The sequence below is a fragment of the Lissotriton helveticus genome, chromosome 3_1, assembly GCF_964261635.1.
Source record: "Lissotriton helveticus chromosome 3_1, aLisHel1.1, whole genome shotgun sequence".
NCBI classification, from domain to species: Eukaryota; Metazoa; Chordata; class Amphibia; order Caudata; family Salamandridae; genus Lissotriton; species Lissotriton helveticus.
Genome location: NC_136061.1, coordinates 1067492358 through 1067515662, shown reverse-complemented (window position 1 = coordinate 1067515662; position 23305 = coordinate 1067492358). Strand labels below are relative to the sequence as shown.

General features: G+C 44.8%; 1 protein-coding gene across 1 annotated transcript in view; it reads right to left on the bottom strand.

Annotated features, from left to right (window-relative positions):
- Positions 1 to 23305, bottom strand: part of LOC144823272 (sodium channel protein type 2 subunit alpha-like) — a 662530-nt gene that overhangs the window by 26046 nt on the left and 613179 nt on the right. The window contains exon 28 of the mRNA XM_078681628.1: positions 20611 to 20881. Within this exon, the coding sequence (XP_078537754.1) occupies positions 20611 to 20881 (271 nt within the window). The remainder of the gene's footprint in view (positions 1 to 20610; positions 20882 to 23305) is intronic.

Genomic DNA, 23305 nt, shown 5'->3' with positions numbered 1-23305 from the left:
AACAACAAGTGATGGACAGAATGCAGAACAATGTCATACATTCACCCCAGTACAGAGATCTGGGCCTAAATCCATCCTTTTTTTGCTCACCATGCCTTTCCAGTTTGAACCCAGCCATATGCAAATTAGTCTTGACCCTGTGCCCCATGGGAACAGTCCAGCCCGAACTGCCAAGCCACTTTCTCCCTGGACTGGAAACAAGCATCCAAGGACCGGTTTCGGGCTTTCAGCCCTCATCAGCCTGGATAGCTTGATTCCAGTGGCATGGAGAGCAGGGGACTCACGTCTGAGCATACCCGTCCCACTCGGGGTGACAAAAGCAAAAACAACAGGTGATGGACAGAATGCAGAACAATGTCATACATTCACCCCAGTACAGAGATCTGGGCCTAAATCCATAATTGTTTTGCTCTCCATGCCTTTCCAGTTTGAACCCAGCCATTGCAAATCAGTCTTGACCCTGTGCCCCATGGAAACAGTCCAGTCCGAACTGCCAAGCCAGGTCCTCCCTGGACTGGAAACAAGCATCCAAGGACTGGTTTCGGACTTTCAGCCCTCATCAGCCTGGATAGCTTGATTCCAGTGGCATGGAGAGCATGGGACTCACGTCTGAGCATACCCGTCCCACTCGGGGTGACAAAAGCAAAAACAACAGGTGATGGACAGGATGCAGAACAATGTCATACATTCACCCCAGTACAGAGATCTGGGCTTAAATCCATCATTTTTTTGCTCACCATGCCTTTCCAGTTTGAACCCAGCCATATGCAAATCAGTCTTGACCCTGTGCCCCATGGAAACAGTCCAGCCCGAACTGCCAAGCCAGGTCCTCCCTGGACTGGAAACAAGCATTCAAGGACCGGTTTCGGGCTTTCAGCCCTCATCAGCCTGGATAGCTTGATTCCAGCGGCATGGAGAGCACGGGATTCACGTCTGAGCATACCCGTCCCACTTGGGGTGACAAAAGCAAAAACAACAGGTGATGGACAGAATGCAGAACAATGGCATACATTCACCCCAGTACAGAGATCTGGGCCTAAATCCATCATTTTTTTTTTGCACACCATGCCTTTCCAGTTTGAACCCAGCCATATGCAAATCAGTCTTGACCCTGTGCCCCATTGGAACAGTCCAGCCCGAACTGCCAAGCCAGGTCCTCCCTTTTGTACCGCTTTTGGCCGCCATAAGTGTGGCAGGGTATGCTCAGACGTGAGGCCCTTGCTCACTTTGCCACTGGATTAAAGCAAGCCGGGCTGAAGACGGCTGTAATGCCAGAAACTGGTCCTCGGAAGCTTGTTTCCGGTCCAGGGAAGGCATGGCTTGGCAGTTTGGGCTGGACTGTTCCCATGAGGCACAGGGTCAGACTTATTTGCATATAGCCATGTCTGAACTGGGGTGGCAGAGTGGGCTAAAGACCGGTGATGGATTAAACACAGATCTTTTGACTGGGTGTGAGTGTTTGATTGGTTCGGATGCTCCGTCCATCACCACCCCCTTTTGTACTGCTTTTGGCCGCCATAAGTGTGGCAGGGTATGCTCAGACGTGAGTCCCTTGCTCACTTTGCCACTGGATTCAAGCAAGCCGGGCTGAAGACGGCTGTAATGCCAGAAACCGGTCCTCGGAAGCTTGTTTCCGGTCCAGGGAAGGCATGGCTTGGCAGTTCGGGCTGGACTGTTCCCATGAGGCACAGGGTCAGACTGATTTGCATATAGCCATGTCTGAACTGGGGTGGCAGAGTGGGCTAAAGAACAGTGATGGATTAAACCCAGATCTTTTGACTGGGTGTGAGTGTTTGATTGGTTCGGATGCTCCGTCCATCACCACCCCCTTTTGTACCGCTTTTGGACGTCATAAGTGTGGCAGGGTATGCTCAGATGTGAGTCCCTTGCTCACTTTGCCACTGGATTCAAGCAAGCCGGGCTGAAGACGGCTGTAATGCCGAAAACTGGTCCTCGGAAGCTTGTTTCCGGTCCAGGGAAGGCATGGCTTGGCAGTTCGGGCTGGACTGTTCCCATGAGGCACAGGGTCAGACTGATTTGCATATAGCCATGTCTGAACTGGGGTGGCAGAGTGGGCTAAAGAACGGTGATGGATTAAACCCAGATCTTTTGACTGGGTGTGAGTGTTTGATTGGTTCGGATGCTCCGTCCATCACCACCCCCTTTTGTAACGCTTTTGGCCGCCATAAGTGTGGCAGGGTATGCTCAGACGTGAGTCCCTTGCTCACTTTGCCACTGGATTCAAGCAAGCCGGGCTGAAGACACCTGTAATGCCAGAAACCGGTCCTCGGAAGCTTGTTTCCGGTCCAGGGTAGGCATGGCTTGGCAGTTCGGGCTGGACTGTTCCCATGAGGCACAGGGTCAGACTGATTTGGATATAGCCATGTCTGAACTGGGGTGGCAGAGTGGGCTAAAGAACGGTGATGGATTAAACCCAGATCTTTTGACTGGGTGTGAGTGTTTGATTGGTTCAGATGCTCCGTCCATCACCACCCCCTTTTGTACCGCTTTTGGCCGCCATAAGTGTGGCAGGGTATGCTCAGACGTGAGTCCCTTGCTCACTTTGCCACTGGATTCAAACAAGCCGGGCTGAAGACGGCTGTAATGCCAGAAACCGGTCCTCGGAAGCTTGTTTCCAGTCCAGGGAAGGCATGGCTTGGCAGTTCAGGCTGGACTGTTCCCATGAGGCACAGGGTCAGACTGATTTGCATATAGCCATGTCTGAACTGGGGTGGCAGAGTGGGCTAAAGAACGGTGATGGATTAAACCCAAATCTTTTGACTGGGTGTGAGTGTTTGATTGGTTCGGATGCTCCGTCCATCATCACCCCCTTTTGTACCGCTTTTGGCCGACATAAGTGTGGCAGGGTATGCTCAGACGTGAGTCCCTTGCTCACTTTGCCACTGGATTCAAGGAAGCCGGGCTGAAGACGACTGTGATGCCAGAAACCGGTCCTCGGAAGCTTGCTTCCGGTCCAGGGAAGGCATGGCTTGGCAGTTCGGGTTGGACTGTTCCCATGAGGCACAGGGTCAGACTGATTTGCATATAGCCATGTCTGAACACGGGTGGCAGAGTGGGCTAAAGAACGGTGATGGATTAAACCCAGATCTTTTGAATGGGTGTGAGTGTTTGATTGGTTCGGATGCTCCGTCCATCACCACACCCTTTTGTACCGTTATATATTCTATAAGCAGGCAGATAAACATAAAAATAACAGACCACACAAGTTCTTGGAGGTTAAACTCGATAGGCCTGAAGCACAATCTACAAGCAACTCTTTCAAACATGACTTGAGATATTGTCAGCCAAGCTTGAACTAAATAAAAAAAATGCCTAGTCAAATATTTATTGAAGTAATCTAATTCTGTTGACCAAATTACTACTGAGGCTTTTTGAAATCTTCTCTTTTTGGATGAGTACCATACACCTTCTAGCTCTTTCCTTATGCTATATTATTGCTGTTAAATCTGTTCAAAGAGTTCTGGACCTCACCATGGCTCAGAGTAAGGAAAGAATTAATTATAAAATATACTGGGCCAGATGTTTTGAATAGGCAACTCTATTGCGTAGCCTTCTGAATTCCTTAGTCAAAGACTTCAGTGGCAAATGTCAATCTACATCCTTACTTCCATTCTGTCACCATGGATGACCCGTGGTTCAGCAAATCCACCAGAAGCGTAGACCCTCTTATGTTTTACTCTTACCTTAAAAACGACCATTCAATGTCTCCAAATCTGATATTAATTTTCGGAGGACCGCTCAAACTTGTCTCTCTGAAGTTTCTGGTTTGTGTCCTGGTAAGCAATACTGCTGAGTGATCCTGTCAGGCTGTGCACCTGATCTCAGCAGCTCTTACCTGACTTATATCTTCTATGGCTTCTTACCTCTAGCCAAATTTGGTTCTCAACTCGTTGAGCCAGCATGGCTAATGTGATAGATATAAGCTGAGAGACTAGATGGAGGAGGCTGAGGAGATAATATTTGTTATCCTGTCTGGCCCTGCCTGCCTGGATTGCTGATTCTCCTCATCAGCATGCCCAGCTGGGAAGAGGCAACAATAAGCAGCTCCTTGGAACTGCTTTAAGGCGCCTCTTTTGTGTTGAGATTTCAACACCCTGGTACCTAAAGTCTAGGGTGAAAGCTCAAAGCGCATTTAACTGTAGGGAACTCTGTGTGAGACTGCAGAGTCTCAGCTTTGCTACTATCCACGAACGTCGCATCCGCAGCTCGGGTGAGTGCGTGCATGCACGTTTATTTCGTTTTCATTGTTGTTCTGCTTCATGCTTTGCTTGAGTAGGAGTGATTTTCATGCAGCTATTATTCTGACACGGTACTACGCATATTCGTTTCATAGGGAGAATTTGCTCAAGGGTATATTTTGGTAACGTCCTGGCTATTTCCACCCAACATGTTTTTTTGACAGACTGTTCAGTATGGTTTCTGGCCCACGGGAGGTGAATACCAATGTTACATATTTGTCTACTTTGCAGGATCCCTCCCACATATCTTGTCGTCTTTCCGGCGTAGCTTTACGTTGTAGAAACCGTCTAGGTGTATGTTGCGCTCAATAAATATTTTAAACTTAAACTTGTTGGGCAGATTGATACCGCCCAGGTATGAACACAGCACATCACGGACCTCGATATTTATCTTTTATCTTCCACTGCCACTATCATCATCTTACTTAGCTCTCTTTATAACACCACTGAAGCTACACCATATTCGTTCATCTTGTTGGTACATGGGTGATATCAAAATGTGGAAACAGCATGTAGAGGTGATTTTCATTTACATTTGCTCACTAAGACTATTTAAAAAAGTATACCACTTGTTCTTTTTTAGTTGGACATGGGACTCTCCTCACATTTTAACCACTTCTATCTATCGAAACATATTGTATTGTAAGTAATACATACATTGAAAATTATTTTGCTCACAGAACACTTTCCCCAGAGGAAGGGTCCTGTGAGTCCCGAAATGCACTGGGCTTTGTGACAGCTATGCACCGATCAATACGGGAATTGTGACGCAAGGATATATTGTTTAGAAAAACTTGGATTGTACAAAACTACTTTTTTTGATTTAAGAATTTGCTTTATTTAGGCAACCCTCTGTTGTCATATGGTCGTGCAGAAAAATGTTAATTAATACAAGAATTTATTATTAGACCAATTTGTTCAGCAGGAACAATGCACACTACAACCAGGGTTTCATCCTGTAAGACTTCAAGGTTAATTAGCGTGTGATGTCAACACACAACAGTAGTGTAGCACCCTTGGTTTAAAACTATTAATTTAGAGAAGCATTGAATCCTAGAGTGCGCCTCCATCCCCCCAGACAGGTTATGCTGCAGAGGAAGACCCAGGCTGCCTGAACTTGTAGTTATTTTTGGAATGTTTATTATTTCCTGTTTAGATGGGGCCGTATGAACTCCCAGCCCTTGCTCCAGCATAATTAACAATTTGGGAAGCTGATATAGAGTTCAAAGGACAGGTTCCTATGTCACAAGGGTGCAGGGTATCCATTTGCCATATTACAAGTGCATTATAGCCAATGCCTAAATTGCTAAATTGCTTGCCTCACACACAAAGTCTCACATTTTAATAAACTAAGGTAACCGGCAGAAAAGATCCGAATCTCAGGAGGCAGCCGCTCAAACTCTCTCAGGCTTGAATATTCAAGATTCAGAAAACAAAAGACCTACACACACTCTTGTTCTGGAGCTGATCCAAGGATTTGAAGCTCCTTATCACCCAAGGTGCCATCAGAACTATTGACCCGCTTGTTAAAAAGAGGTGAAAAATATACTAATTAATAGATTCCTCTCATAATGAATAGATTCCTCTCATAATCTCTACGTTAGCCTATCCATTGAGCTCTAAGGGCACCACAATGACAGTATTCTCTGTACAGGACCGAAGCACATCCACATCTCTACTCCCCGGGTACCTGGATCTGAACGGATTATGAACAGACTCAAGAAGCCACCCTGAAGATTCTATCCAATGGCCTAATAAGTGAATGAAGGACATTTGATATTATCTCTGTGACAACATACCATATCTTACTTGAGTTTGTTTCTTTTGATAAATCTGTTTTTGTTTATCCCCTTCCATGCTGCCGTCGGCCATTGGCCGATGGCAGCACTACCTCGCTGGTGCTGCCGTCGGCCAATGGCCGACGCGGCCCCGCCCGTTTTGCGGAAGTGCCGCACTTCCGCAAGTGCCGCACTTCCGTAAAATCGTCGGCGCAGCCGAGGGGCTAGCAACCATAAGTTCAGCACTCTGATACCCTTGTGTCATGTTCACACTATGTAAAATACTCTAAATAAATACATTTTGAAAAATGTAAGTAAGTCATTTTTTATTATGCATGATTAATTAAAACCGTTGCATTCAGAGCATTACAGGTTGATATCTAAAAAAGTTGCTTGAATAAACAATTAAAATGAGTCTAAGTTTAAAAACTACCTTGCATTGGTACTAAAAGACATAAAATTATTCCGATTGAAGTAGCACTGCTGACACAAGATAGCAGGTCTTTCTGAGATCATTATATGTACTGCGTAATGTTAAAACCAGTGCAGCGGGCCAGTTCAGAGTCTGTTATAGTCATGGTTGTTCTCTGCTATTGGCAGCAAATAATTTTCAATCTCTCTGCTATCAGATCAAAGAATTTTGTAAGGCGACAGTTTAGCTGCAAAAAAGAAGGATTAAAAAGCAGCATCACTGCCTGTCTGCAGGACCTTGCTCCATGCTGCTTAAATAGTGGTTTTTGCAGGCTTTTCCGTATGTCGTCCAGCTTCTTGCATATGCATATAATGTGAATCAGGGTCTCAGGGTCTTTCGCACAAAAACGGCACAAGTAATCAGTTTCTCTTCTTTCCCACGGTGGCATGAACGGGTTGATCGGGCCGACTCCCAGCCGTAGTTTTAAGAATTTTTCTTTGATCTCGAGCTTAGATCCGTCCATGAGGTAGGGCTGAGGTTTTAGGACATTGTAGTTGTTAAGTACAACCCAGCCATGAGCTCTCTTGGAAACCAAGTTCTTGTCCTCTATAGCAGAGCTGAGCCTGGTCGACTTTGTTACTATTTTTTTAAAAACCAAATGGCCCATTGATGTATTCCAGGCTTCTGCCAGGCCGAGGGCCTGGAGAGAGTTCTGTAGGTAGACGTTAACTGGAGATTTTCCAGTGCGGGTCAGCTTTAGCCAAAGGAGGTTATTCAAGGACCCTCTCTCACCAGCTCGGATTTTGTGCCAACTCTTTAAGAAAGCTCCCTGCCTTTCTATTTCCTGTTTCTGGATCCCAAATTCCAGCCTTATTTGCGCAGGAGAAATAATATTTGGGGAGCTGAAATATCGCCCGGTAGGAGGTTGCGATTATACAGTCGAGGGTAGCAGCATCTCTTCCTGTCATGGATTCGCTCCCGTAGGTGATTACTGGTTGCAATTTTGCACGCAGGACCTTTAAGAGGGGGTCAAGTGTCAAGTCCGGTAGCAATTTCTTCAGGGGCTTTAATGCCATGCAGGTCATTACTCCCTTCCTTCCTAAAGATTTAAGTTGTGGTTTGAAGGAAGTGTTATTATCTAGGAGTACGCCCAAGTATTTGTAGGAACTTACTTGGTCCAGGCGTTTACCTTCCATGTACCAACTGTGACTAGTATTCTTACGGTGGTTTACGCTCATAACTTTTGATTTTTTTAAATTTATTTTTAGAGCGTTCCGATTTGAGAAGTTGTGGGTAACATCTAAAAGGTGCTGAAGTCCTATCGGAGTTCTACTGATCAGCACTAGGTCATCAGCATAAAGTAAATTTGTCAGTATCATTGCGCCAAGCTTCGGGGAGTCTGAAGAGCAAGCATCCAGTTCTGCTGGCAGGTCTGCCAGGAAGAGGCTGAAGAGCAAAGGGGCCAAGATGCATCCTCTTTTTAAGCCCTTACTTGTAATTCTTCTTCTTGAGAGGTGCCTTCCTTCGCCTAGTTTAATTCTGACCCATGTGTCGGTATGCAGCTGAATGAGTTGGTCTAGGAGGGTTAACGGAATCCCCCATTCTTTCAGCTTTAACCAAAGTTTGGGGCGGTCTAAGTGGTCGAAGGCCGCGGTGTAATCAATGAAGCAAAGGTACAACGGATGTTTACCTTGCCTCGCTGCTTCCATAAGCATAGTTATGGCCATAATATTTGTTGTAGTTCCTAGCCCTTGACGAAAGCCAGTTTGGGTCATAGGTATTATACTGCTTCTTGTAGACCAAGCGACCAGGTCTTTAAGGACAATTCTTGCATAATATTTAGCCTCTGTGTCGATCAAGGCTATCAGGCGATAGTTGTTTGGGTCGGATCTCGCCCCTTGCTTGAATATGGGGCTGATGATGGAGCCTCGCCATGACTCTGGAATTCCTTTTGTTCTTATAGCATGCCCTATTACTGGAACTAGTGCATGGCTCCAGAAATCCGCGTCCTGCTTATATAGCAAAGGTGGTATGCCATTCGGGCCCGGAGCTCCTGCCCGTCTGCCTCTGGAGATTTGTTTGCATATATCATCGGCCAGGAGTTTTTTTTGCAGGTCTTCTGAACAGGATTTTGAGTCCTGGTTTGACGGACGAGCTACTTCTGGCTGCAGCAGGATCGGTAATTCAGTGCTCACATGTTCTTGGTTTATACCCTCTCGAATGGTATTTTTTGTGCTGGCATGCTACGAGTAGCCCAGAGGAGCTGTTATTTCAGGTTCTTGGTCATTGAAATGTTTTGTTAGGTAGTCTACCCAGGTAGCTTTGGTGATATTGGAGCTGATACCTTGATGATTGGGGTGCTGCAATTTATTGACTGTTTTCCAGAAGTTAGCACTATTTTTCTGTTTTGCGTCAAACATATGTTTCGCCCAGAGTTCATTATCTTTTGCCCTTTTCTTCTCCCATCTCCCTCTTTTTAGAGTTGTCCTTAACTCGCGGAGTGTACCTTGCGATTTCCGATTGTTTGGGAATTTGCGCAGTCGCTTAAAAGTTTGATTTATAGTTTGTTTTCGTTTTTTAGAGACAGGGCTGTTTAATGGATCAGATGAAGCAGCTGCCACTTTCCCTTGCTTCTGACTGTTGCGTTGTGAATATTTGTCTCCTAAAGATTTGGTGAATGATTCCCAGCTTCCTATTGGATGCATTGAATTATCTTGATCTTGGATGTATAGAGCTTGGGCGTCTATTGCTATTTTATCAATGTTGGCGGAGTTGCATTTTTATTCTTCTTAGGTTGCTTGTTTCTTCCGACAAGATGGAATTGATGGTTTCTGGGATTTGGCAAGCTCTTGTTAGAAGATTCAACTCTTGTGGGAGGTGGTCGCTAAAGTTACTGTTACCAATCTTGAAGGTGGCTACTTTATTAAACAGGGACAATGTTGTAAAAGTGAAGTCGAGATGTGATGATTCAACAGATCAGTGGTATGTAGCTGCTGGTGGAATATCGTCTGTAAACCGTCCTTTCAGGGCTCTCATATTTAGGTGTTCTAAGCCCCTAACTAAGTTTGTTGCTATACTTGGCGGCTTAGTGGACTGTGTTTGGCATTGTTTTGGAATTCCCCATGCTCTCGAGAGGTCCTGCGGTGAGTCGTCTTCCTTGGTAGACCCTAAGAGTTGCATGTTGAAGTCGCCAGCCAGGACTGTGAGATCCGTTGATTCTTCTGCCAATACTCTCTGTAGCTCAAGTAGCAGCTCTTTCACTGCCTTTGATTTTTGTTTCGGTTGAACATAAACGTTTATTATTATAATTTCCTTTTTAGGGGGGTTTTGCCTAAGAGTTACCTTTATTCCTTGAATGCAGGTTGGTGGAGTTAGGTGTACAGTGACAGGGAGGAGCTCACCAGTTTTAGTTATTGAGGCAGAGAGCTGCAAGCCCCCCGAGCGGCGACCAAAGGCTGACATCTTTGCTGCCGGCAATGAGCTGGTGACGTAGCCTTGCAGGTCTAGAGGCTAATCAGCCCAAGTTTCTTGAAGCAAGATAATGTCGAAGGTAGTCAGATAATTTGTGAACTCTTGGTCATGCATTTTTGATGCTAGACCATCAACGTTCCAGACACAAATAGCAATCCCGTCGCGTTCTTTCCTTGAAGGCTGTGCTGGATTAGTTACCTGTCATGGCGAGGGTGGCGGTGCTATTTGCCGATGGGCGTCAGTCCTGTTATTAGACAGTAAAATAAGCTGCGAGTCTAAGGGAACTTGAGTCGGTTGCAGTGCAATTTCCAAGTTTGCTTCAATTGTGGTACCTAATGTACTACTTCTTTCTCCTTTCAGGACTGAAAAGGTCGTCCGACTTGAGTTGGTTAGTTCTACATTAAGGAAAGGAGCTGGGTATGGGGGGTTTGGGGATGGATTCTAGGCCTATCCCCCAGTTTATGAAGCTTTCCCTTTGCCGGAGGATTCTGCCTGCAACCTCTGTGGTTCGCCAGGTTGTTCTTGTAGCCTCTGTACTATGGGTGTTGTTGGGGAATAGAAATTCCACTGACTGTAGGTCAAGGGTTTCAATGTTTACTAAAGGTGCGATGGATTGTAGGAGCCACAGAATGTTCCCTCTGTTCAATATGTCCAGACGGCCTCTAGATTTATATTGAGGGTGAAATATTATAATGCTTGACCCTTCGGCCGTTGTTATGGACTGATTTTGTGACTCTGAGCTATTATTGGTAGTCACTTTGTGCACACGAGGTTCTAGCATTTGGAGTGGCTTTCTTATATTATTATTTACGCTATCTTGAAGGGGCCCATGATCTGGAAGATTTGCTGTGAGTGCTCTGGAGTTATGGCTATAGTTTAAGTTTTGTGTGTGGTTGTCTATGTCGTGCGCTATGATGTCATTTTTGTGGTTGTGACACAGAGATTGTTGGGACCTCTTTTGGTCCTCCCAAGCAACTTGGCAGAGAGATGTTGTTGTTTGGTGTATTCCTTTAAATAGCACCATTCTGCCTAGTGAGGCTGCTGGTGCCTCTTACCCTTGGTGTATACTCGTTTGGTGCATCTCTTTAGCGGAGGCAATGGGAGGCAGAATCTTCTCAGGTGGAGACCCTGTCACTACGCTCTTTTCGACATGTTTTCTGCGGGAGCCTGGTAGGGAGCTTGTTGTATTTTGCTGCTGCTTTGTTGTTTCAGGGCTTGTAGACTGGATCTTCGTGCTATTTAGCAGGTCTAGCTCTTCTTCGTTTGGTGTATTTTCGTTAACTAGTTCTGTTTTGAGTATGCCTACTGGGATGGAGTCGGTAGCGTAATGGGCCAGGACTGTGGATTTCTTATTCCTGCCTTTCCTTTTTGTTAAGCTTTTACTACCAGCAAGGTCGATTTTGTTGAATCCTCGGCGGGGGGTGCTGCCTTCGGGAAGAGTGTCGCTGTTTAGTAATATTGGCGCCAGTAGTTGTGTGCTCGATGATTCGGCTTTGTCCCTCGGGGTGCCTTTTTTTGCTATTATCTGTGGTTCTGCTTTTGGTTTCAGAGTCGACAGAAGGTCTGCCAATGTCGTGGGTAACGTTTGTAATTTGTCCACAATCGGAGCACATAAGCAGTCTTGTTGCACAGACTGTGTTTTCAGGGCCGCTGCCTGCCCTCTCTTTATTAGACTGTTCAGCTCGCCTAGCTTTTTGTCTATCCCCGAAGTAAAATCGGCGAGAGACTGCAATACTGTAAGTTGAAGGTCCATTTTATGAGATTGGTATTGCAAGGCCGCAGTCGAATATTGCATGGAACTTAGGAGTGATTCTCAAATTAGGGTTTTGTTGTTTTGTCCTGTACTGCTTCTTACTGTTTGCGAGACTTTTGGTCGACTACTAGGGTCGAATGTGTAAGAGGCAACTAGGTCTTCCCACTCTTGGGAGGCTAGGAAGGACATGTCACAGTTGGTGGTGGGCTGGTCATCCGTTTGTGGCAATTGTCCTTGGACTGATCGCGTGGGTCCGTTTTATTTATAGAGAGATGGTAAGTCTGCTTCGGGATGTTTATCGTCCAAGCTAGGTGAAGAGAGGGAGGATAGTGAGTTCTGTGGGGAGAGATACTTTGTTTGTAATGTCTGTGGGAGAGATAATTTGTTTGTAATGTCTGTTTTATTAAATTTTGGTCATCCGGATTACCTAGGGCTGGTGATGGGTTTTGGTGGAGCTTTGGAGCAGTTTCTGTGTCAGGTTTTGTTTGTTGATCTAAAAAATTGGGTACTCGGGCTGGAAGATTCACGGCAGTGTAACTGAAAGGTTGAGCGTTCAGAGATACTGGACTGTGTCTTAGGACCGGTTGCTGGTTGGTTGTTAAAGCTGGTTTCTGGGTCCTCTAGTCATGGTTCTAGATTGTCGGAAATTTGGAATGCTATCTTGAACTATGTTTAAGCTTTCCACAGAGTTATATTGTGGTGGGCTAGATTGATTGTTGGTGCTGACCTCTTGCTGATTTTGTTGGAGGGTCAGTAGACATTGTTGTGCGCAGTTATCTACCTTTTTTGTACATGAAACCGTCGTATCTTCAGGTCCTTGGCTTACTCCTTGTTGGCCATGAGTTTCAATTAGTTTGTTTGCAATAAGGTGGCCGGGATATCTATAATGTTTGTGATGGAGTAACCTGTCAGATGAACTGTAAATCAGGCCTTGAGTTACTTAGGTCTGAAGGATAGAAGAGCATGTAAAGGTTGATGGTGGGGAGGGGTTGCATTATCTAACTACTCAGAAAAGAGTGCCCTTAAGTATATCCACTGAAGCTCTACGGTTCAGTCCCTCCATCTAAATGCGGGATTGAGAGGATATGGTTGGTGTTAATGTATCAAAGCAACAAATCTGGCATCCTGTCACTCATTTTGCCAGTTCCAGCTCCTTCAGTGACAATTACATCTGTACCAGAAGAGGAGTTTCTCTCCTTTATCTGCTCTACATATCCTCCAAGGGGCTGCGGTAATGCATCTGCTACCTCTTAAGTCCCTGGCTCCTACACCTACTGGAAGCTAGAAGCCACTTCAAATGCCCTAGTACTATGGGCCACAAATTCACACAAAGGCAGAAGCAAGTGGCAGCAAGAGCTACTGTTTAAATCAAAAGGGATAGACTCCATCAGAACGCCTCAATATCACTAGTGTGGCAGTCCCAGGAATAGGTTGACCATTAGGGTGCAACTCTAAGGTCTCTAAAGTGCCAAACACGAATTCAGGCACTGGATTGTGAATAAGGGTATTTGAGCACTCTCAAATGTAGTAACATTCATAGTAATCTGAATGATCAAGAAAGAAATATTCAGCTGCACTGTTACCGGTACAAGCCTATGTTCCTTAGGGTCCAATGCTGAATTCTTGGTAGACAACAAAGGAATAGAGAAACTCTTAATATTATGGAATGGTCTGGAGGAGTATCCACCTGCAACAAGCGAGTACTGACCAAGTAATACTGATCAAGCAAGACATTTTCAAAGTAATGTTGAGGGCTAACTATACTTAACATTCTCAAACACCGTACCTGTCTCAGTCCATTCATCATAACAATCTTTACCATCAGGCACTGGCTCTTGCTCCAGTCAAGGGCAGAGGGTGTGACCTGAGTCCCAATAACAAAATTGTATCTGCATTTCCGTAGTGAAATACAAAACATTAAATGCTCACAAACCACAACGGCCACATTAATTAATCAAAACAATGGTGAATATGGAGGTCCAGCTGGAGCCTTAAACCTCCTGTTAGAGTAGAGCAGAGTATTAGACACTGTGGGTTTATAGCTGAGAAATCATTGACCTGTGACCATTCTAACCAATGAGCTTGCGTCTATAAAGACCAAGCCAGAAGCCTTCGAGTATCGCTCACGCCATTCAAATCTGCCCTTTCTAGTCATTTTAGAACAATAGAAGCAGAAGGAAAACCTCAATAAATAAAAAGATACAAAAAGTATATTCCCGGATACCCAGGGCAATGTGTCAATCTGTCGTGCAAATCACGTGCCATGTAACATTGTATCTTTCTATGGAGGAAGTTAGGTCTTTTACAGTGTTGGTGAACTACATAGGTTTCATTTATAAAGAAGAAATTGTTGTCTAAAGCAATCAAACTCAAATCATTGAAGGCTGGTGATGAATTTGAATGTAATGTGTTCTCATATGTGAGTTTTGGCACAGGAAATGGCTTGGAAATTTTAATGATTTATTTTCCAATTCAGAAAGGCTGAGGCTAGCCCCTATCCCTTCCACCTGAGTTAAAACTCTAGGCATCAAACTCAACTCTGATCTCACCCTTCACTCCCAGGTTAGCGCGGTGGTGTCCTCTTCCTTTCTGTCACTCCGCACTATACGCAAGGTATCCCGCTTTTTTTCCTTTGATGCCCTGAAAACGATCATCTTGGCAATGGTTATCTCCCGCCTGGATTATGGCAACGCCCTATATGCAGGCTTACCTGCATACAGCTTAAGGCGTTTGCAACTGATACAGAACCAGGCGGCATGGCTGGTTTTTAATCTCCCAAAATTCCATCATGTAACACCCCTTCTTAAATCCCTTCACTGGCTTCCTGTTCGTGAACGGTCCAGTTTAAAATTGCTTCCATCATCTGTCAAGCACGACTGGGCATGGCCCCGGCCTTCATTATATCAGAGCTAGCCCCCTACGTTCCCACTAGAGCACTACGTTCAGCTTCGCAAGCCCTTCTGACAGTTTCCCGCTTCCGAAGGAAGAAATGGGGAGGCTCTAAGTTTTCTACCCTCGCACCTACTCTATGGAATTCCTTGCCTTTAGAGCTTAGGTCCACCCCCCTTTATCCTCAATTTCGAAAAAAGCTTAAGACCTATTTGTTCGCCAAAGCTTTCAATTAGGCCTCTCGTTACTTCTGCTCCCTTGTTTTTACCCTCTCTCACTTTCCCCTTCTTTGAGGTTTGTTGCAGCGCCATGAAACCGCTGGTGAAAGCGCGCTTTACAAATAATTTTAAATTCAAATTCAAATTCTAGCAATGCTGGTTCAATAAGCAAAGCTCGTATGAGACAACATACTCTGTTGAGGCTTTTCTAAAATAAAATAAAAGGTTTAGGATCTAAGAAAGCTATGGTTATTCAAACCATAAACTTAAAATGAATCACAAATGTATCTCTTCTTGTGGGGAGTAAGATCAGTATTATTAAATGGAATAATTCACAAGCGACTACACAAGCAGTCAGCGGGAAGCATACATTTGGGCTAATTCCACATTAAGTCGTGGGATGAAGGGTTGGTGTTCGTTTAGAGCTCGTTTTTTTGTGTCTACTGTTCTTATGTTTTTTTAGAGTCTGTCTACAGACAGCCTTGGCTGTCCACATGCTAATGGGACATTGAGATGAATGCAGTGCATGACCGGCATATCGAGGAAGGATATACTGTCATTTACTTGCCATTATGCCAGCAGTTATATGCCTCAGTAGTTTTAGCGTCATATTTTCAAATGCTTGACATTCTGCTGCCACTGTGTGTTCACTGTCTGCATTATAAACATGAAAGCCAAGCGAGGTACAATGCTTGTTTGCTTGTCTTACTGCAGAGTTTATGAGAAGGATATGAGATAGTGTAGTGACCGAGGTATTTTCAATGATTGGGTCGGTTATGACCGTTGCCCACCTCCATCTCAGCATATTTTAGCCTAATATAGTGATATTCAGGCCTGTTTCTGACTTTACCCTGTTTTATGGCAGTGCTGACTATTGCCTTTGACATGCTTTCATGTTATCTTGCTTTGCAATTTATATTATCACATAGACATAGTGATGTGTGGACCTGAAGCTACAAAGAAGGGTTTGATTATGTCTCTTTCTGTTTCTGACTTCATCTTGCTTAATGGCAGGGCTTGCCTATTGGCTTTGGCATGATCTTATGCCTTCTTGCATACTAGTTTTGGCTCTTTGCAGGAGTAGAGGCCTATGCTTGAGCAACTCCATATTCTAAACTGCAGCCATCCTCTGAGCCTCTTTAGGTGAGAGGTTATGTTTTAATTCCTAGTTGTTATTTGCTCTTGCTAAACTAGAGAGGACTGGTTCTTATCAGAGGAATGTGCTCACTCGATGCCGGCGTCATAGCAAAACGTTTGGCCAGCTGCTTGTTGTGCTCTCTTGGTATGAGGTGCTACAGGAATCCAGTGAGAACGGTAGGCGGAGTTTGCTAGAAACTTCAATGGAGAGCTGCATTCTATATTAGAGAAAGGGGGTCCGAGAGAGGGTGAGATGTTGGTCTGGTGGTTTGGTGGTCTGGTGATACATCACAGTGCAGACGTGCAGTCGTGACTGTGGAACAGAGAGTCCTGACTGAACCAGAGAGAGAGAGAGGCGGACCCTTCTTCGAATGCAAGATGCCTAAGATTATGGTGAGGTGTTCCATGTATACCTATTGTATCTAACTATTATTTTTATTTTCAGCTTCTACATATATGTATATGTCAGTAATTGCTATTGTGAAGAATGTCTACTGTGATGTTTAGTTATTTCGTTCTTTTGTCATTATATCATTGTGTAATAAAAAAAACAGAGCATATAATTTGTTTGTATTCCTTGTGAGGGAAGGTCGGGCCCCTTTTTTACCAAGTGCTTACAGAAGGATGGGTAAGTTTCCCCTCTAATGGGTAGTTGTTGATACGGAAAGGAAATCGGCTCCCAGCAGGAATGTCTAAATTCTAATTATTCTATCCAATACATTGCTAGGAGGAGCATGCGCTGTGTACCCTCTCAGATGGTGAGGTGTTGTGATTTACTGTGTACCCTTTTGGATGGGGAGGTGGTGTGACTTGTTGTTATTTGCGAGCTCCTCGGCAATGGTCTTATATGTTGTTAGTGTTTATTCCTTTCTCAGGTAAGTATTCTAAAGTGTGGTGTTTTTATGAGTCCTGAGAAGGACTGTGGTAAGTATTGGCTTGGTAACTGACAGAGGCACCAAAATATAAGAGAAAACCAAGTCATTACAGATAGACAGCACCTGCACCCACCGGGAAAGGGATGCAGGTGCTCTTCCATGGGTAGGGAATGGAGTCTAGTTAAAGGTGCATGTAGCAGCAACACTCAAACTCAATAGTAGGTGAATGCACGGTGTTGGGCTGGGAGAGAGACGGGATCGCAGGTTAATTGTTTGCAAAGAAAGGGTATCTGAGGTTTGAGACCAAATCACAAGCATAATAGATGCATAATGCCATGATAAGGCTTAAAGAGAGGGGTGTATCAGGCATTGTTGGCTGTCAGATGTTATAAGGTTGTGCAACCTTAAGGTTATAGGCCTCAATGTGGGTAGAAAGAACAAGTGTCACAATTGCAATTCTGTAAAGGGATGCATCTGGGTAAACATAGTTTACAACGCATGTGATACAAAGCATGCCATTACAGCGCGGTCATTACAACGACCACGTTGTTACATTTTATACCATTACAACACAAGTTGTTACAAAGACTTACTGTAGGGGGCAGAAGGTGTTGGATTTTAAATCCAATGCCTTCCCTACCGTTGCACAGACTGGAATTGGAATAGCAAATTACTATTCCAAACTCATGGGCCAGCCTACAGCAAGTCGGTGAAATGACTTGCGTTGTAATGGCATGCGTAGTAACAATGCGGTTGTTGTAATTACTGCATTGTATAGGCATGTGTTGTAAACACGTGCATTGTAACATGTCTATTTTTTGCATCTGCATTCATCTATGACCCTAATTCAGAAAGAGATGAAGTTTAGATGTAAGTTGGAGGCAGCATTCTAATTTTCTTCTGACTCGGCTGCTTGAAGAGGAGCATCAGACACTCTTTGTAAAATCCTCCATGTAAACATTAAGCCAAGATTTACACATAAAGCTGAAAGCAGTAAACACTGCATGGGAACACCAATTCCTGCATTTTATGCTTCGAAAACATTTCATCCTCTTTATTTTTCCAGTCCTGGAACCACCAGGACTCGTAATGAGCCTATGAGTGTCACTCTGTTGCTTTCTAAGGCAGTCATATTAACCATTTCCCAGCTACATTTCAAGAAAGCTTCTTTGGGGATGCCAGTAGGTCAAGGAATCATGCTAGAGCCACAGTACTGGTCAATGTCTATTGATCGTGGTTCAATCACTGATAACATCCATTAAAAAGTCAATAGACACCCCGAGGCTTTCAGAATGGCTGGTAAAATGTCTGTAATTCAGAGCTCAGAATGCTGCTACTGCATGAGAAGCAAAGCATTCAGTAGATTCAATACACGTTGGAGACATCTTTAAAGGGCACTTTAACTCTTTAAGGAGTTTGTTAAGTTAAAATATGAAAACATTTATTGTTAGATCTTTATTATTTTTTCAAAAGCGAGTCATGAAATATATTGTAATTTTTGTTTGGATAGGTAAGAACATATTTGAAAGTATTTTTTGTATCTATAAGTTCTAAAAAAGCATTGTTTGGTATGTTCAGTCTGCGGCTGATTGATGCATTAGAAGTGTTTAGTTTATCCTGGAAAGTGGTACAATATTCTCAAAAAAGTCTTGGCAATATATAAAACACACAATCACAATACACATATGACCCTCAGTGCCAATGTCAACAATGGATAATGCTGGGCCACCTGCCACTCTGCTGACATCTATAACAGATTATGCTCCCAGTCGAAATACACGATTGAAATTCTAAATCACACCCTTAGGGGGTCATTAGTATGGCGGGCGCCCCGGGATTCGGGACCGCCCGCAATGCTTGTGGCGGTCCCGCACCCTCAATTAGGATGCGCCCGCCACACTGGCGGGCGGATGGCGCATTTGTCACATTGCGGCGGGCGGTGCTGGAAGCACCGCCCCCGGCATTGCCACAAAGGCAAGTTGTGCCTTTCAATGCACAACGTGACAGGCACCGCCCGGTGCCTGCCACGTTGTACATTGAAATGGTACCCCCCATGTGCACCCCCCCATTCCCCAGAGTCCCTAGGGGCCCGCAACGATCCCCCGCAAGCAAACACTGCATGCTTTTCGGTGGCGGCAATGCCACCACGGAAAGGCATGTTTTTGCCCCCATTGTAATATGGCTGGCGGTGTCTAACAGACACCGCCACCATATTGAACCCTTTTCCGCCCGGTCGACTTGTCGACTGGGCGGAAAAGCGGTGGACGGTCTTTCCGTCCGCCGCGGACCCCCCAGCCATAGTAATATGGCGGGGGGCTTTGCTGCATGGATGGCGGGCGAATCACCCCCGGCGGGCCAGCGGTGACTACCGCCGGCCCGGCGGGGGCGATCCGCCCGACATCCTAATGGGGCCCTAAGTTTTTTGAACAGGTTAGTCTGGGAAGATGAAATGAGTATCATTCTCGGACCGAAATCTCGTTCATTCTAAAGACGGTGGAAGCAACTCTGGCTTCTTTAGCCTATAGTCATTAAAGAGTATATACCATAGCCTGTGAAAGGACCCACTATATTAAACATATGGTAAAGGTAGTTTAAGAAACTGCAAAACGTAGGGCCTGATTCACAAAGTGAAATGTATTTTTCGTGTAAGTGTAATATTGTTTGCTATTTACAAAGGTGTTTTACTAGGGGTATCAAGTCTCCGCACATAAGAAGATAGGACAGTCCAATCGGTTTATGAGTAAAGACAATGCAGAGTCCAAAACTGGCTATTGAGGCCCTCAGTGTGCAAAAACTGGATTCACTTGAATGTAGAGAGGAAATAGTGGAGTGTATCTCATTCAAGGGCGGTAGCCCAAAGGCTTTGTGCACTGACAGTGCGCATTTGAGAGTTTTCTGCCATTTGGCTGAATGGAGAGTTATATCTACCTTTTGGAGATTGTACTATAGGAAATGTTTTTATTAAAAAATCTCTTTAGTACTATTAATAAGAGTCTCTCTAAGTTAATAGCAGGTTTCTTCCCTTCTGGGAATGCTTCATTCTTGGTTTCTAGCAGAGTCTCCAGTGCATACAATTAAATCTGGTCAGGGATCACAAACTGGCTGGGGTTACTAGGCATGTGAAACTACAAGGAAAGGTAACCAGTGCTTGTGATGAATCTGCCACATAGGTAGCTTACAGGGAGAGCTACAAAGCAAAGTAATTAACCAACGGGAGGGAAAACTACCAGGGCACTGAAACAGAATATTACTGTATTCTGATTCACAAGCTTTATGAAGTAAATAGGGAACTTTCTTTAGTGGTGGAAAAAGAAGACAACAAGGGCCTCATTACAAGTTTCCCTCTTTATTGGATGTAATACTACACCTGGTTAATACTAATAACGAAGGGCATGGTGTATATTGGGCAGGGCCAGACTGGGAACCCAAAGTAGCCCTGGCAATTGTGTTGGACCAGCCTGTAACACCCCATCCACGTGTGAAGCACTGCTGCTTTTGTACCGGGGGCCGATATTGCAGCTCATCTGCAAAACCGCCACCACCCTTCCAGTATCCCGGGGAAACACGCGACGCCTGCTACTGCCAGTCCGGCCCTGATATTGGCTGTGTCAGCACCTTCCTATTTTTGAGTCGTCCTATTGAGCATATGGACATTTTCAGGCAGCATTGGTGGAATTTTGTACTTTAATCGAAATGGATCCGTACCTCCTGCTTGTGGAAAGATCAGGATCCAGCCAAGAGGACATCACGGACAAGTAAAACAGACATTTTACAATTTATTGCTCAATAAATATGAACATAAGAATTAATGTTCTTACCGACAATGGAGAGAATGACAACGACAAAATCGAAAATGTTCCATCCTATGGTGAAGTAATAATAACGCAGTGAAATCAACTTCAGAACACATTCACTTGTAAAAAGAATAATGAAGACCATGTTGATGTTGTATAAATTTTTCTCCATGTCTTTACTCTGGTCGTCAGTTTCTATCATCATGGTTACCATGTTAAGGCAAATCAAAATCATTATGGTGATGTCAAAGGCTTGCTTTGTCACAAAATCGAAAACTAGACCTTGGAATTTATTCTGCAAAAAAAAGGAAACAAAGGTAACACTAGTTGTCAATGAGTTTTTCTATAATGCATACATTCAAAAATGTAACTTTTTATGAGATACAATATCTACATTTATTTACTCAATTTCATGGAAATACTAGAAGATCATGAAGTACAACTGCAACATTTAGAGGTTGGTGGCAACAACCAATAGTTATTGGATTTAACGTCTGCTAACTTCTCAGTTCTGTTGATTCATTTACAGATGGGGGAATTGTTAAGTTTCTAAGAGTGAACACCCCTGCTGGATCCCCGATTGGAAACACCCTTACCGTGGGCACACCCTCAGCATTCAGCAGCTGAAATGACATCAGAATACCTGCACTGTTTAAAAGAAGGTTTCTAACTTCATGCTTGCTGTGTTTTTTTCTGCTTTCTACCACAAAGCAGGAAACATCAATTTCTCCCACAAAATGGGAGAGCACTGCCACATTCCATATTTATAATATGGGAAAATCTCTCAGCACATAAGGAACAATACTCTTGTTCTCTGCTTGGGGGATTGTCTTTTTTAAAAAATAATTTTTATTGTTAAATCAAAACACTGTCACAGTTTATATTGAAACAGAAATTGTAAGGCATGGTAGTTAGTGATACATTATACACAGTTCCACAGTAACCTGCAAAGTATATTTCATAGTTCACAATAGTGCATTAAGGGGCCGATTCCGATCTCGGTCGGAAGGGCTCCGAGTCGGGTTCGGCATTAGCGGGTCGGATTCAGAGGCTGAATTTCCGTCCAGTTCGTACACGGGTTCGGACGTCGAAGTCCGAATCTCTGTCCGAATCGTTTCCAGGTCTGAACCGCTCCGTATGGCTCGGCCGTAAGCTAACTGTGGCGCTCAATGGAGGCGAATTCAGACCGAGCCAGTACAATGCTCGATTCGGACAGCCGGATCGAGTAAGAGCTTCCGGCTTGCAATAGCTCCCGGAGCTGGACTTTGGGGGTCCGCATCAGACCCCCTGTAACCCGAAGCCTTACAGCTCAGACACAGGGAGACCCATGGGTCTCCCCAACACAGGCAGGTACGGTGCGGATGGCACCAACACGTACTCACAGTAGGGGGCGCACTTGCCCGGAACGTACCCATTCAGTCAATGGGAGCCCATGTATGGTAAACATCCTTTACAACGCAACTTTTACCATGCAGTGCCTTTACGACGCAACTTTTACAATGCAAACCATTACAACGCATTGCGCTGGGGGGCGCTCTAGGATAGGGAATAGGTTTAATGTACTATCCAACACCTTCCCTACTATCCACGGGGACTGGAGTTGGAATAGTAAATTAAACTATTCACTATCCAGCGCCTAAAAGCACTATGCGTTGTAATGGTATGCGTTGTAAAACTTGCGATGTAAAGGTAGGCGTTGTAAAAGTATGCGTTGTAACGTCATACATCCCCATGTACGCGTTGTACGACCGGCTCCCATTGACTTCAATGGGAGTCCGACCGAAACGAGTCCGACAGCATACGGCCGCATCGTACTCGCTAGGTCGGACTCCAGGAGTCTGGATCGGTTGGAAAACACCCCGGATCCGGCTCGGTCGGAGTGATTTCCGACCCAGATCGGAATCCTGCTATATCCTAGATCTGCGTCATTTGGACGCCTTTCTGAGAAGGCAAACAATTAACACTTGCTCAGGTCCTGTCTGCGCTCAACCCTGGCGACTGGATGGTAGCTTTGGACCTGCAGCATGCCTATTTTCATATCCCTGTCCTGCAGGTCCATCGACTCTACCTACGACTCATGGTGGGATAAGAGCATTTCCAGTTTGTTTTGCCACACTTTGATCTTATCAATGTTCCTTGATTATTCATAAAAGTGATGGTGGTGGTTGCAGCACCTCGGTAGAGGTCACAGGTTCCAGTCCTCCCCTACTTCGACAACTGGCTGTTGAAGGCATGTTCACCCCAGAGAGTCGTCACCCATCTCCAGACTATGGCGGAGCACATACTGTTCCTGAAGTTAATTATCAACATGCCAACGTCACACTTGACTTCCTCGCAGACACTCCTTTTCATCAGAGCTATTACGGGCACAGTGCAGTTCTGTGCCTGTATTCTGCAGAGGGGAGTCCAGTACATTCAAGCTATATTCCTGATATTTTGGCCTCAGTCCTGGATTTGGATGAGACTGACTCTGAGACTGTAGGGTCTGATTGCCTCCTTCATGCTCCTGGTGAACCACGCTCGATGGCATATGCGGGCTCTGCAGTGGGACCTGAAGTCCCTTTGAGCACAGCATCAGGGGAATCTTTTTGACCTGGTCAAGATATCAGAGAGAATTGAAAAAGATCTGCAGGTGTGGTTGATGAACTATAGTTGGTTCAGCAACCGCCACCTCTCCCTTCCCCCAGAGAGCTTACAATAGTGACAGATGCATCACTTA